Source organism: Tachysurus fulvidraco, chromosome 13, assembly GCF_022655615.1.
Source record: "Tachysurus fulvidraco isolate hzauxx_2018 chromosome 13, HZAU_PFXX_2.0, whole genome shotgun sequence".
NCBI classification, from domain to species: Eukaryota; Metazoa; Chordata; class Actinopteri; order Siluriformes; family Bagridae; genus Tachysurus; species Tachysurus fulvidraco.
Window position 1 is genome coordinate 10,272,340 of NC_062530.1, and position 16,015 is coordinate 10,288,354.

The following is a 16,015-nucleotide window of genomic DNA, read 5'->3' on the forward strand; positions in this document are numbered from 1 at the left end:
CATAGCAGACAATCAAATACAAAAAGATTACAAATCCACAGCCATATTCCAAACGCCTCAGCAAATAACTTCCGGTTTTATTTTACACTTCCGCCTCCCTTCGAGCTTCTTTTTGTTCAACACTGACACCCAGTGGCTATTCATTGAAACAACAGCTACATAATCAGAACCTGCAGAAATGTTTCCTGCTCTCACTCTCTAATCTTAACAAACCTGCTAACCAGTGGAGTTGTATATAATATCCCGACCATGCAAAGTATCAAGCAAAACTATCAAACAAATCAAATGTGTTTACTTTGTTCAAATGCCAAACTGACATTACTGACATCCACTCTCCGCTGGACATCGACGGATCATCTGTAGAGATCGTCAAGAGCACCAAATTTCTGGGTGTTCATCTAGCGGAGAACCTCACCTGGTCACTCAACACCAGCGCCATCACCAAGAAAGCCCAGCAGCGTCTCTACTTCCTCCGAAGGCTGAGAAAGGCACATCTCCCTCCCCCAACCCTGACCATGTTCTACAGAGGGACCATTGAGAGCATCCTGAGCAGCTGCATCACTGTCTGGTTTGGGAACTGTACGATCTCGGATCGCAAAACCCTGCAGCGGATAGTGAGGACAGCGGAGAAGATCATTGGGGTCTCTCTTCCCTCTATCATGGACACTTACACCACACGCTGCGTCCGCAAAGGCAACAGCATTGTGGATGACCCCACACACCCCTCACACACACTCTTCACCCTCCTGCCGTCTGGAAAAAGGTACCGAAGCATTCGGGCCCTCACGACCAGACTGCGTAACAGTTTCTTCCCACAAGCCATCAGACTTCTCAATAACCGAACTGTACTATACTGAGCACAACATACACACACATCATCTGTATGGACTGCACAGACCCTCACAAAACACACACACTGTTTTGCACACTTTTCTGCTGTTTTTGCACATATTGGACAATATCTCAGTCATCTGCTGTTTTTTGCACAACTCCATATACAATCCAAAGGACCTGCTGCTAAGAACCTGCTGCTGTTCATTCTTTTACTGCACAAAATACTGTTTGAACATTCAGTATTTACACTGGTCGGTCGGCGCTGTTTCTGTTACTGTTTATTGTCTTTTGTGTATTGCATTTTTTGTACTTTTTGTATTGTCTTGTAACTTAATGTCTGCACTGTTTTTTGTCCTGCACTGTCTTTTGTCCTGCACTGTCTTGCTTGTCTTGTCCTGCACTGTTTGCACCAGGTTGCACAGTTGCACTTTATGTGGCTAAGACTACTTACATGTCCTTAGCCCTGTCTTTGTTTTATGTAGCACCTTGATCCTGGAGAAACGTTGTCTCATTTCACTGTGTACTGCAACAGCTATATATGGTTGAAATGACAATAAAAAGCTTCTTGACTTGACTTCTTGACTTCTTGACATTAATTAAGCCTGCATTAAGATGGAGGTCTGTCATAGCCAACACAGATCAGTGCCATTTCTGTGCTATGGTTTGAATAAAAACCAGAGCAGAATAATTTTAGTGAGTTGTTAGATACCATATATTCATTTAATTGTTTAAAATGTACTTTAAAGTAAACCTTTATCATTTGGTCATTTATTTATTCATTGTCCCTCCACTTTTCCTGGTGGGAATAGCAGTGACAACATACTGGAGATTAGTAGCAATGACTGCTGCTGAGTTAAAACATTCTGTATTTAATATAAGCTTCACAGATGTATTATTTCTTATCTATCTAAAAATCCTATTTACAAATTAAGAAAACCTGTGATTATGACGTGAATATTCGCATGCGTCACTCCAGCAAGATGTTTGTCTTGTTTGTCTTGTCACAGTTGCACTTTATGTGGCTAAGACTTACTTAATAGTCCTTAGCTCTGTCTTTGTTTTATGTAGCACCATGATCCTGGAGAAACGTTGTCTCGTTTCACTGTGTACTGCAACAGCTATATATGGTTGAAATGACAATAAAAGCTTCTTGACTTGACTTGACGCATTTATTCGCAACTTAATCTACACCAACCGCAGACCCTCATGAGTTGTTCTGTAGTATAAAGATCTGTCTATGTGGTAAATGATGATACTGTTATCAATTATAAAACGGACCAGAGGATGACAGTCATCCGCCATCTTAAATACAGAATTACTATCTTCCTTTGCACATACTGTAATTTGATTAATAGCTACATTAACCTTGAATGCAAACTTAAGTATACTGGCTCATGTCATACCCTCTTGTAATAATGAAAATATGTATTTACAGTAAATTTACACTTTAAACCATTTTGGAAAAATAAGTGAAATGATGTATGGATATAAAGTTGTTATATATAATTCTGAAGGCAAAAACAATAAAAAAATACACAAACCAAAATGACTTGTATAAAAGACTTAGTTTAAAAAAACATTCCAGATGTTTCTCTTTGTTGAAACATTTTACATAAGAAATAAATGTAGACAGGTTTTTTTTTTGTTTTGTTTTTTTTTTTTAAAAAGAAAAAAAAAGGTAATGTAACAGAGTGGCCTTTGGTACGTGACACCAAAAAAAGGAGTGCAAAAAAATAAGTTTACACTAAAGTTTTCTCACACAACGTTAGCAGATCTGTATCAAAAACTGTATACAGTATATAGAAGTGGAATTAATGTAAGCCATACACTGCATATTGCATATAATTCATATTAACATACAAACAAATTAATCTCATTAAAACCCTGCAATACAGCTGATTAAGCACCATTTCAAACATTACACTCTTTGCACCTGAAGTTTATATTTCCTAATCAGCTTGTTATTATAGCCCTCATTACACCGAACATACTGCTGTCTTATTCTTATGAAAGTGTATTCATCAACTTATGTGCTGAATCAGGAATGAAATCGGAACATAAATAATGGGAAACACTAATGTATATACAATATATATATATAATAGATATAATACACAACAATATACCCTAAAACACACACTGACACACTCATTACAACCTGACAACACATACTAGGAATAAAGTGAGTATGGTAATGTCTGGTAAAGTGAGTAGGAGTGATTTAGGGTGAGTTAATTGTCTAGCTTTCTGGTTCTGTATATTTTTTTCTGTTTTACTTTTCCCTTTCTAACGAGGCTTTTTTCATCGTGATGAAGTGAGTTAGCTGAGGCTTTATAGAAACACACTAACAAGCAACACATGAGAATTACAGAACCAGGACTAACAAACATTAACATACCCTAACAAAGTATAAACCTGTCTGATTCACACTGATCCAACTCATCAGCTCTTTAGTAGAAATGTGCTGAAATTACCTCTGAATATCACAACAATTGCCTAACATCCTAAGATACTATATTGTTCTGTGCTACAAAAATTGTGAATATTTGTGTTTGAAAAACACTTTAAAATTTAAATTTTGAAGTACATCATATCTATTACTGGGAGTATAATTCTTATAATTGGCACATGCCCACTCTCTACTCATTAACACCCCCTTCATGAGGACAAAATGGGTGTGTTGGGGTATGTTAGAGCAGGAAGACACTAGTGCAGAAAGGGACTAAAGCCGTGGGACTGGGATCGCTGACCTCTGAACCTCCACCACTGACTTTAGCTCTCACTGTTAAAGAGTTGCTTATTAACATACCCTTAATAACACATTGAACCTCAATATATCCTCATGAATTGGATATGAATTGATCTGATCCTTTGAAACAGGTGAGTTAGAAGAAGAGAAGACAAACTTATATCTCACTAATCTTACAACTTTCTATATACTTCCTAGTTAAGTGAAACAATCATGACACACCCATTTGGGACCACTCAAGACCAATCCACAAAGAATGATAGGCAGAGATACATGTTCTAAGAAACAATTTATTCTCATGCAGTGCCTGAATACTGCAACAGTTTTAAGAAAAATACAGATGTGCACATTTAACACACAAAAAACACACGCATGAGCGTGACACAAGGAAGACTACAGGGTTTAAAATCAAATGCCTGAGTTCTCATTACCTGGATGACATAAAGCACACACATGTGGCTTATTGTTCCAGTCTGAACGTACATTATGGTGGACTTTAGGGAGACACAGACATGACATTTTTGTCCCTGCAAACACTGAAACAGGAAGTAATGGCCTTTGTAAGGAATCCAGTCCCTTCCTTGTTCCACTGCAACAGGAAAGGGGCATTTTATTAATGCTGTGGCTTATTCTCAAAAATACGGAGGGCAAAAATACACACCTCTGTTCCAATCCTGTTTTTAATGCGCCCATAACATCTTTCATGTCCCTGGCTGTTGAGTGATGCTTATAAGATGACCTTTAAAATGACTGATTAAATTAAAAACAATGCAAACTTCAGGGTTAAAATTTACCCAGAGGGCATTGCTGCACTCTTTGACATAATTAGTTTTTTTTCTCTCTTTTTTCCCAAAATGGTGGATAAACTGTTGGTAAGTGTAAACTATAAAACTGTAAACTCTAACATTTGATTGTCTGTGTTTAAATTTGTATCCCTCTAATTCTTTTATCTACAGTATACATGACATCTAAGGGAATAGCATTACTTCACTCTGCTAGCCAGTTAGCTGTTAGTATGTTAGCTGGTTACTTGATAACCAGTTAATAAACCTTTATAACGTAGCATGATTAAGACTAAAAAAATGTAAATAAATGACAATAACTGCAAAGAAAATTATTAAATTATAGTTTTATCGGGTAGATATCTAGCCAAGAAAACTGTGCACAGAATGTGACAGAGGCTCTATATTTCCAAGAAAATCACACTACTCTTTTCTATCTCTTACTGGTTGGCAAACCAGCTAGTTAGCACACTTATGACTTTGCAAGGCAATTTGACACTGCATAGAGTGGAACACTCAATTTGTAAATATCCAAGAAAAATCACTTCAGCTACACTGGCGTCACTGCTGAAGGAAAACGTGACCTTCACACTTCTGCCACTCGCACAGTGCAAATGCATACTCATAAGGTGATCTTTACGAGGGCGTTAAAAGCAGTATTGGAGGGCAGATTTCAGGCTTCACAGTCCCCTGCGTGGTTATGACTTTACTTAACTTTATTTCATACATACCTTTAGTTATTCAGTCTGCAAATTTAAGCCGATATATTATACATGCTTGATAATCACACAATCAGTGCTGTTATGGTTTACAAAGTGTCAAGAAGATTAAAAAAACATTAAATAAGTTACTTATATAAAAGAGCAAATTAACTTTTGGTATATTTCCATTCTCCTCAGTTTGTAAGATGTGAATAAACACTGATTTGAACAAGTTTAAAAATGTCTAGCAGTAGTATGTCAAAGTGATTCTAAGATTATACTGCAAGTCCAGGTGCTTTAACTTACAGCCACTAGACATTTTATAATAACTAAAAACATTCATAAACAGATGTAGAAATTAGAAATAACTATAATGAGCTCAGTGTAACATCTCTTGGATTATAAATTAATCTTTGTTTGGCCTCTCAATGAACTGATCTTCAGGTATTATTACAGGAAATTTCCAGTGGCCACCAGGAGTTGCTTCAATACTTCAGGGTAAATGCTTTCGGACGGCAGAAATCAGGATGGAGAGAAAGAGTAGCATTTTTTCTCTTTCTCTTCACTTTTAGTGTCCTATCAGACTCCTAGTTGCTGCAGTATTACACAAAATGTCAGAAAGTCGCATCGTCATTTCTTTTTTCCACTCTTTTTCTCCATTTTCTCGCCTTTGTCCGAGCGTTCAGAGCCGCGATCGGCCCTGTCTGATTTCTCAGCTCTGCTGCCTTCCCTCCGTGTGCCCTCGTCTGTAGATGAGGTAGTTGGATGAGATTGCCCCCATTTAGCAATTTCCTCATGTTCATTAATACTCATGGAGATACTCGAGATCCAGCCTTTCAGATCATCCTGAATGAAAATAATAATAATAAAAAAAATAAAATCAGAATCTTTATTTACCAATCATGCACAGCAGCTTAGAGCTGCATCATTCTGAAAGAACACCTAACAAGATACAAGATACTGTTCGAGTGTTTAATGTTGCATCACCTACCACACCACTTATTTGTTTAGATTTTCCACCAGTCAGACAGAAAATTAAGCTTCCTGCATAATATTGTGCCCCCCTTATGACACCAAAGCAGAAAGAGACCCAAAACCTCTAAAGGTGTGTTGTAGTATCCAACACCACAAGTTCTGGTATGGTATCAATTCCTGTACGATTTATAACGGGGCCTCCAAAAATTGGATTCATTGTCTATCATATCATACAGATACTTCATTGGATTGAGATCTGGTGAATTTGGAGGCCAAGCCAACACCTGGAACTCTTTGTCATGTTCCACAAACCATTCCTGAACAATTTTTGCAGTGTAGCAGGATGCATTATCCTACTGAAACAGGCTAATGCGCTTAGGGAATACAGTGACCATGAAGGTGTATACTTGGTCTGCAACAACATTTAGGTAGGAGGTACATGTCAAAACTTCGATATTAATGCCAGGACATAAGGTTTCCAGCAGAATATTGCCAAGAGCATAGCACTGCCTCTGTCAGCTTGCCTTTTTCCAATAGTACATCCTTGTGCTATCTCTGCCCTTGGTAAGTAATCTACATACATCTGGCCTTCCATGTGATATGTCATTTTTAGACTAACCATTTGTGCTACAGTAGTTCTTATGTGGGATCAAACCAGATGGGTTAAAGATCGCTCCCCACACACATCAATAAGCCATGGGCTCTCATAACCCTATCGCTGGTTCACCAATTGTCCTTTCTTGGACCATTGTAGGTACTAACCACTGTATACTGGGAAGATTCCACAAGACCTGCTGTTTTAGAAATGCTTCGACCCAATCATCTAGCCATTCAATCTGGTCCTTGTTTTCAACACATAATCTAAACAACTGACTGTTCACTCACTACCTAATATATCCCACCCCTTGACAGGTGCCATTGTAACAAAACAATCGTTGTTATTCACTTCACATTGTTAGTTGTTCTAATAAGATAGCTGATCAATATATGTTTAGTTTTTGCAACAGTAAATTTATTTAATGAGAGACTGACTACACACTACTGTAAAGATTGCAAAATCATGCCAGAATGCTTTTCTACCTTTAATGTGATATACAGTAGCATCCAACAAACTGAAAATGTGTGAAAAACATAGAAATATGTTAAGAATGAAAAAAGAACTACCTGCATAAACTGTTCATAACTATAATTTTTTAATGTAGATTTTGTAATAAAAAAAGTCACTCCACCCTGGCTATTAAATCTTCTGTATCATCACACCATTATGTTTGGATTATGGGTCATATCTCACAAAATAGTATTCTATACTGGCCATATTATCCATTAAGTGAAACAATAATTGGCATTACGATATCTGGACCTGATCTGGACAACCTTCACAATTGTCACCTTCCCACACACCAAGACTACATTCCTGTTAATTCACACATTGCTTTACATTGTCCTGATACAGTATGTTTGCATAGTGATATGTTTAGTTTAAATTGCACTTCAATAGAAGATTTTTCTCCAATACCGTTTCTAGTGAACTATGTAACAAATATGGCACATTTGGACATGCATACAGTCTTACCTCATCTTTAGCATGGAACAGGAACTCGCTCCCATCTTTAGTTCTGGGATTTAAAAAAGAGAAATGTCCTTTATTAATGACAAACATTTCTTTAACTTTTTTTTTTTTTTACTTTTACATTCATCGTTACTATGAGAACCTTTTGTGCATTTTATTTATTTGTTTTTACTTCCTTATATTTATATATATAAAAAACTTTTTATTATTCACTTAAACTTTGTATACATTGCACAGACTACAATAGCATAAAAACCTTTTTTATGTATTATAGAATTCCTTTTTGTGCGTGTGTGATTTTAATTGTTTTTTACATTTTTATATTAGACTTGTATTGGAGAATTATGCATTTTGTATGATCTATATATGTAACTGGATATTTTTTTAAAAAATTGCAAAATTGACATTTTTATTTCGATTCTTCATGTTGATATTATAAAGATGTATTTGTCATTTCCTATTATTTAGTTGCACTGTCAATTGTTTACTTAAGTGTGAAGACGTTTTTCTTCTTCTTGTAGCCAAGGTTGATGTCGCAGGAGCAGTTGCTCATACTGAGACGTGGCTCATTGTTGTATGCAGACGTTGTGTTCTTTGAGTCCTTGAAGAAACCAATTTCACCTTTATTCAGTATGCAGTACAGATTCACCCAAGATCTGCTGCGAAACATAACAAAAAAAAAGAAACAGACGAGCCGGTGTCAGCATCAAAATGTCTATCTAACTATTACTCACCTGCTGAAAGAGCGAACGATAAATCCTTATCATGTAATCGTCAGACTGCTGTGAAGAAATTCTCCACTTCACAGTGCTGAGCTTCTGTCACTTACCTTTGTGGAGAGGCAGGGGATCAGCCAGCGAGCATGGAAGAGAAAATAATTTTAATGAATGCCAATTATTAACAGTAGTGTGTAGTCAAAAATGCTAATGCTAGTAAGAAACTCGCTGCAGTAAGAAAGCAGTTTTCTTCTGATTTTTCCATCCAGCTGTTTTCATACTCATAAAACTGATCACACATCGACTGGAAACGTCACAAATAAAGTGTTATGAAAAGGTTGTGCCACAGGGCTTGGAATGATCATATACCCTTCAAACTACCAACCTTGTATATCCAAAAATAGCCCTGGTTTTGACTGTTTAAAATCTTGGGTGTTTGTTTCAGATTCTGGGTTTATTTGGGTTTGTAGTTTATTCCTATACTGTATATGCCATTGAGTATGTGAGCAATCTTAAGAGCTTAGAGCAGTATTCCTACGAGATAGAATGCTAAGATTGTTTTAAAGTCTTTAACATTGTGTTGAGAAAGTAAAGAAAAATGTTTTAATTGAAGAACACTGAAGTAATCACAGTTATTATTTTGATGCACTCTGTATTTGGGTGATAATGCTCAGAACTTTCAATCTAAGAGCATTTAACGGGAGCACAGTGGCTTTTCTAAAAAAAAAAAAACTAGAAAACATCTGGATGGAAAAAAACTATAAACAGCACTCACTAAGCATGTATATCATTTTATGTGTACAGGCATAAAAGGAAAAGCCAGCCATTTTGAACTTGTATATAAGGCTAGTTAATGAAATGAGCCCACATGCTGCTTGGCCTTAGGGTAGGGGGAGCCAAAGTTCACTTAATATACCATACCTTATAAGCCGTAGATTAAAAAAGCCATCAGCTGTTGGTCTTCTGCCAAAGGATGCTAGCAACTAGCATCAAGGTGTCATGCAAGATGCAAGCTGTGCTAACCATTAGTGGGGTGAAATTACATAAATTTTATGTAAAAAGTTACATAAATTCTAATTTGTGCAAGCAAATAATAATAATAATAATAATAATAATAATAATAATAATAATAATAATAATAATAATAATAATAATAATAATAACACTTTGCATTTGTTAGGAATTATATTTTTCTTCTACATCAATCTAGAATGAAATTTAAAACAGACCAGAAAAATGGTAAAAACTAATATAAAATCCTTTTTATATCCTAATATAAAAACTAGTTTTTGTTGATTGCGATCATTGAAGAAAAAAAATACCAAGCACTAGTGCAATTGTGGATGCTAGCTTGGTGTTAGCATACAGTGTAATCATGCTAAGGCTTGACTGGCATAACTGGAGCAAGGTGTATAACATGCTACATTATGTTCATGCCCGCAGGGTCCCACCTGTTAGAGCTTTTCTTCTGGCTCTCGATGTCTAACTTGCGGAAGAGGAAGCCTTCACGCTGAGCATGATGGGAAGGTGGCTGGGGGACAGATGAGCTGCTTTGAGCTGGAGCTGATCGTGAACGTCGCGTTTCACCCTGTGCCCCGTCTTTGGGACGAGGCCGTCTCCGTGGTTTTGGTCGATCTCGAGCCCGGGGTCGATCTGACCTTGATGATTTCTCTGGAACTCCATTTGGAAGGCGAGGAATTTCTCCTCGAGCCTATGATTTTAATTACATTTGAGTTAATATTGTTTCTTTGTATTATAATACTATAATTTATTATTGGACTATATTTGCAAATGACATAAAAATCATGGATCATTCAGTTAAGATAAAGTATTTATATTATGATACTAACCAAGCTGCTATCAAGATTTTATTTTATAATGAGAATGTGAAACAATGCTCGGATAAAGCGGTAGAAAATGAGTGAGAGAGAGTGAAACAATGCTAATGACATTAATTAATTTTATCATTATAAATATATATACACAAGGTTAAACTAGACAATTCAAATACTTATTAACAATACAAATAATTATTATTATAGCATACTTCCACAGCTGTAGTATATAGATTATATAGACAACAATACAACACAATTACACCAGTGATAGAAAGAGATTGTCTTAACTATACTTTTACTTACCAACCAATATAATTGTAAACCTGCTCATTTATGCAGTTATCCATTCAGCCAATCATGTAGCAGCAGGCAAATGGCTTATGTTACTGCTCACACCCAGTCAGAATGGGGATATGTGGGCTCTCTGTGGCATGGCTGTTGTTGGTCGATGGGCTGATTTGAGTATTTCAGTAACTACTGATCTTCTGGGATTTTCACACACAACAGTCTCTTGAAAATAGGCCGTGTGCAGTTGGATTATTGAGAGAGTTCAGAGGACAGTAACCAGACTAGCAGGAAACTGACAGAAAATGTATAGTAACTCAAATAAGCACTCTTTGCAACTGTGGTAAGCAGAAATGTACCTCAGAACACACAACAAATCTTGAAGTTGATGAGTTACAACAGCAGAAATCTAAATCATGGTCCACTCTTGTCCTCAAAGAAGAAGAAGATTCACCCAAACTAGTCAGCTCTAGACTGGAGAAGAACCAGATGATTGTAATTGGCTGAGAGTGGGACCTTCTGCTGCAGCTCATTGACCTCAAGGTTCAGGGTTTTGTGCATGCTGAGATGCTCTTCTGCTCACCATGGATGTAAACAGTGATTTGATGAGTTATTATATCCTGCTCGAACCAATCTGGTCATTTGACCTCTCTTATTAAGGCATTGCCAACCACAGAACTGTAACTCATTTTTTTGTAGCTCAGTTTTTTTCCCCTCATCATTGTGTGTAAACTCTAGACACTGTGACTTGTGTGTGAAACTCCCAAAGCAGTTTCTGAAATACTTAAACCAGCGGGTTTGGTACCAAGAATCATGCCATAGTTAAAGACACAGAGATCACACTTTTTCCCATTGATTTAGACTGGATAACTGCCGGTTAACTTTCTCCCATTGATTTAGTCTGGATAACTGAAGTTGTACAGGTGTTCTTAATAGTTAGTTAGTTAGTTAGTTAGTTAGTTAGTTAGTTAGTTAGTCAGTCAGTCAGTCAGTCAGTCAGTCAGTCAGATAGATAGATAGATAGATAGATAGATAGATAGATAGATAGATAGATAGATAGATAGATAGATAGATAGATAGATAGATAGATAGATAGATAGATAGATAGATAGATAGTAATTATAAACCTAACAAGCCCATTTTAACAAATCTTAAACATAATTAGATGTTGCATATTCACCTGTGCAGCTTCTCTCTCTTGAAGCTGTTCCACAATGTCAGCTAAAGTAGACCGTTTCTCTCTGCAATGAATTAAGAAATAAAAAATTCATTAACTAATTAACTAAAGTTTAACCAAATAAAGGGTTTTTGTATCATTAAGAATATAAAAATATGCTCCATAAAACAGCACAAAATTATAATTGTATAAAAAATAACTATCTCAGTTCAAAGAAGTGAACTTATGTAAGCAAAGATGCTACAAAGTTAGTGTGAGAGAACAAAAGTTGTGTGCACAGTGAGATAAAACTGATGCTTAATGATGCCACTGAAATCAAATACTGCCAAGGTTCATTTACAGTTAAAATGCTGACCAATAAAGTATCACAGCAACTGTGGTGATATGGAAATGTAATACACTACAGTCTCACCCTCCTCCTGATCGTCTGTCTGTTGGTTCTTTGGCTGTCTCATGTTCGCTGCTTTCTTGTCTCTCAAGCCGGTGCCGGTCTTTTTTCCGTGTTTCGTACACTTCCTGTTCGCTGGATGTCTGTCTTTCTAGCCTTCTTTCTCTCTCTGCCCTTTCCCTCCATACTTCCTGTGGAAGCTCATCCCTCCTGGCCTGAATCAGCTGTTCGTTAGAAAGCTGACGTTCCATACGCAAGTCTTTCACATGAGGACGTTGCTGCTCCACCTGTAATTCAGAACGACTGCCTCCACTGCATCCAGGCTCCTGAAGCACTACCTCTGCCATTACATTCACATCTATTTGAGGGCGCACTGTTTCGCGAATTGGTTTTATCTGAGTACATTTAAGTTCTGTGGGCATTCCAAGACCTGCAGCAACCCCCAGGACAGCAGTAGTTCTTACCTCCTGAATTCGGGGTGTGACTGATGCACTTACAATTGGTGTGTAGTTTGATACTGTGGAGACAATTCTCCGAGAGCCGGGTGGTGGAGATGGCTGAGACATGTTTCGCTCACTCCAGTAGTCCCCCTGTTCATAAATGGTCTGTTTGTGAAGTGATGAAGGGCTGCTACGTGCCGGAGATGAATCCTGGGGGTCCAAAAATACCTTGCGACCCAGCAAGGGTGTTGGAGGCAGCTTGCTTTGCTCTGCCTTCATCTTCTCCACCTGCATGAGAGAGATTAGATCGTAATGCTGTTATTTGTTTAAATATTAGAAACTGCAACATCAATACTCTGTGACTAAGCAAGAAGGGACCCTCACAAACGGACCCTTGAAGAACCCATCCAAATCATGTGTAGAGAAAGCAACCTACATGTAGGTTATGTATTTAGGATATTTGTAATGATCTATTGTGGGTCTGTGATTTTGTATTGATTCACTGATTCACGTGGGCAATGTAGAGTTTAGAATGAACCTACCTGCTTGATTTATGAGGTTTGAGGAGACTCGACACTGGGAGAAAATTTGTAACACTGTGCAGAGAGTAATTCAAGCTCAGGATCAAACCAAGAACCACGCTTTGACTCTACCTATGTCACTTCCATGATACATTAAATACCTAATGTTGTTAACTTTATAAAAAGTAATAGAAATCAAGTATGTAAGAAATTAAGATAGCAAAGTTAGCAAGTCAGCGAGTAAGTGTAGAGTAGATGGTAATTTATAAAGCACATTTAAAACAACAAAAGTTGAACAAAGTTCTGTACACACTTTCGATCAAATAAATTCGAGCCAAAAACTGTTACAAATGAAAACAAAAGTTATTGTAACAGATGAAAATGACAATTTTGCGAGAAAATATATCATAGAATAATATATTATTATTATTCAGTTCAATGAAATTCATATGTATAGTGCTTTTAACAATTCATATTGTCTCAAAGCAGAAACAGAAGAAAATACAATAAATAAATAAATATATAACATCTATCCCTAATGAGCAATATAACCATCTTTCTTCCATGTACATGTCCAAACCATCTCAATCTAGTCTCTCTGACCTTGTCCCCAAAACAGCCAACTTGAGCTGTCTCCCTGATGTGCTTGTTCCTAATCCTGTCCATCTTCGTCACTCCTAAAGAGAACCTCAACATCCTCATCTCTGCTACCTACATTGCCTCATGTCTGCTCCAGTCTCTAACCCATACAGCCATACAGCATAGCTGGTTTTACTACTGTCTTGCACACCTTTCCTTTAATTCTTGCAGACACACTTCTGTCCTGACATTTCAAATTCAAATTTAAAATTTAATTGATTGCACAGCACTTTTAACAGTTATACTGTATATATATATATATATATATATATATATATATATATATATATATATATATATATATATATATATATATATATATACAGTAAAACTGTTAAAAGTGCTGTGCATAAGTGCAACTTTATATGTATAAGAAAGAATAAGGATAAAAATTTTTAACTTAAAATTTTAAATTAACTTAAAATTTTAAATACTATCTATCTATCTATCTATCTATCTATCTATCTATCTATCTATCTATCTATCTATCTATCTATCTCTCTCTCTCTCTCTCTCTCTCTCTCTCTCTCTCTCCCTCCATCCCTCCCTCCCTCCCTCCCTCCCTCGCTATCCCTTTCCCTAATGAGCAAGCCAGGGGTGATGGGGGCAAGGAAAAACTCCCTGAGATGATATGAGGAAGAAACCTTGAGAGGAACCAGGCTCAGAAGGGAACCCATCCTCATTTGGGTGACACTGGACAGTAAACAATGTAAATGTAAATAATGTCCTTTCTACAACAGTTTATAATTGCGCAACCGAGAGCTCCTGAGGGACTATTGGGTCATCGCAAACTCTGAGTTCATCACAGACCTGATTGCTGATAATGACCAGACCCTTCAGCTGATTTCAGAGTTTAGTGGTGCAAAAACCTAAAAAGAAAGTGATCTACAAGCGATAGAAAAAGGTGATGCTCAAATGAGTCCAATTTATATATATATATATATATATATATATATATATATATATATATATATATATATATATATATATATATATATATATATATATATATATATATATATATAGAGTCCAAGCAGCAGTAATAGAGTCCAAGTTTCTATATTCCAGAGAATTAGGCAGGTGCAAGATCAAGGCTACACCAAAGGGCTTGCATGCTTGATCCCTTAAGTAAGACAGTGGCATTGTCACTGTATGCTGGGGAAGGTGTAATCAATATAATTTAATCAGTCAATATTAAATGATTCTAACTGGTCTACATTATTCCTTCATGCTGTGATTAAATACTTCTATTCTGGTGGAAGTGGTTTCTTTGATTAAAGAAACACCAGCCCCATTATCAGGGCATTAGGATGAGTAAGAAAACAATATAAATCATATGCTCTGCCCTTCATATTCACCAGATCACAAATCCAAATGAATACCTATCAGAGATTTTGGAATGACGAGTTAGAACTCTCCATCACCATCATCAGAACACCAACTGAGAAAAAATTATATATTTGGAAGAAGTGAGTTCGTTTCTCTAGAAAATTTTCATAGAATGATATGAAACTGTTCTGAAAGCTTGTGGTGGATGTTTCCCTACTGCAATGAAAACTCATTTGTATAAGACTAGTCAGCTAGTCATACTTAATGGACAACTTTCTGGAGCAGATAACTAGCTAGGTATTGAACCTATCAATTTGACCATTTAATCTAGCTAGCTAATTTAAAAGCAAGATAACTTGCGAATTTGTTTTCTTTACTAAACAATATTAGTTTAACATCATTATTGTTTCTGTCATGCTAACACAAATGTATGTAGTTGGAAAAGCTATAGAATATACCTGATCTGCAAACATGCAAAATCCATATATTAAATATATTTAAATTTATATAATCATACAAACAAATGTACATTGTCAATTTGCTGGCTTTGTTTGAGCTCACCGTAGTAAGGCGGCGTAATGAGCTGAATCTCTCTTCCCAGGATGCTGCTGCTTTCCTGAAGGCCTCGTGTCGGTGAATGAGCTGCTCAACTTCGTCTACGCTGCCACCGAGTTCCTGACTGACCAGAAATGTCTCCTGAGATGAGAGCCATGACTCGGCGACCGCCGCCTCCTGAGCAAACTGATGAACTTCCAGCACTGAGACAAAGGGAGAAACAGAGAGACAGCAATGCACAGACATAAAGTGGTAGTAGCAGACAGAGAGAGGTTGGGAAAGTTGGATGAGAGAAAAGTAAATAATAAATATATAGAATGAAAAAGGGTTTAAGAACAAGAAAGTAAAATGGTAGAATAAGGAATGAAAGGAAGAAAATGCAAAATCTATTAATTAATTAACATTTATGATAATAAAATTCAGATGTTCATTTATTCCTCTACATTTTATTTACTCACACTGTATTATACAGTGGCTGAGAAGTGAAAAACAAAACAACAAATTCAAAGACAAGAT

At 36.5% G+C, this 16,015-nt stretch overlaps 2 protein-coding genes across 5 annotated transcripts in view; both read right to left on the minus strand.

Moving 5' to 3' along the window:
• The window catches only part of shkbp1 (SH3KBP1 binding protein 1), a 10,146-nt gene extending 10,059 nt beyond the window's left edge, over positions 1-87 (minus strand). For both annotated transcript variants that reach the window (XM_047822618.1, XM_027140298.2), the window contains exon 1: positions 1-87. This exon is cut by the window's left edge and continues 103 nt beyond it. The gene's annotated coding sequence lies outside the window, so the exon portion shown is untranslated.
• Positions 88-3,859: 3,772 nt separating this feature from the next.
• LOC113638809 (spectrin beta chain, non-erythrocytic 4) overlaps positions 3,860-16,015 on the minus strand; it is an 83,120-nt gene continuing 70,964 nt past the window's right edge. For 2 of the 3 annotated variants that reach the window (XM_027140262.2, XM_027140265.2), the window contains 7 exons: positions 15,506-15,702; positions 12,040-12,743; positions 11,631-11,691; positions 9,779-10,038; positions 8,100-8,270; positions 7,615-7,657; positions 3,860-5,912 (listed from right to left, as the gene is read on the minus strand). In XM_027140262.2, the coding sequence (XP_026996063.1) occupies positions 5,697-5,912; positions 7,615-7,657; positions 8,100-8,270; positions 9,779-10,038; positions 11,631-11,691; positions 12,040-12,743; positions 15,506-15,702 (1,652 nt within the window). In that variant the 3' untranslated portion in view covers positions 3,860-5,696. The remainder of the gene's footprint in view (positions 5,913-7,614; positions 7,658-8,099; positions 8,271-9,778; positions 10,039-11,630; positions 11,692-12,039; positions 12,744-15,505; positions 15,703-16,015) is intronic. The other variant, XM_027140263.2, reaches the window with a different exon arrangement.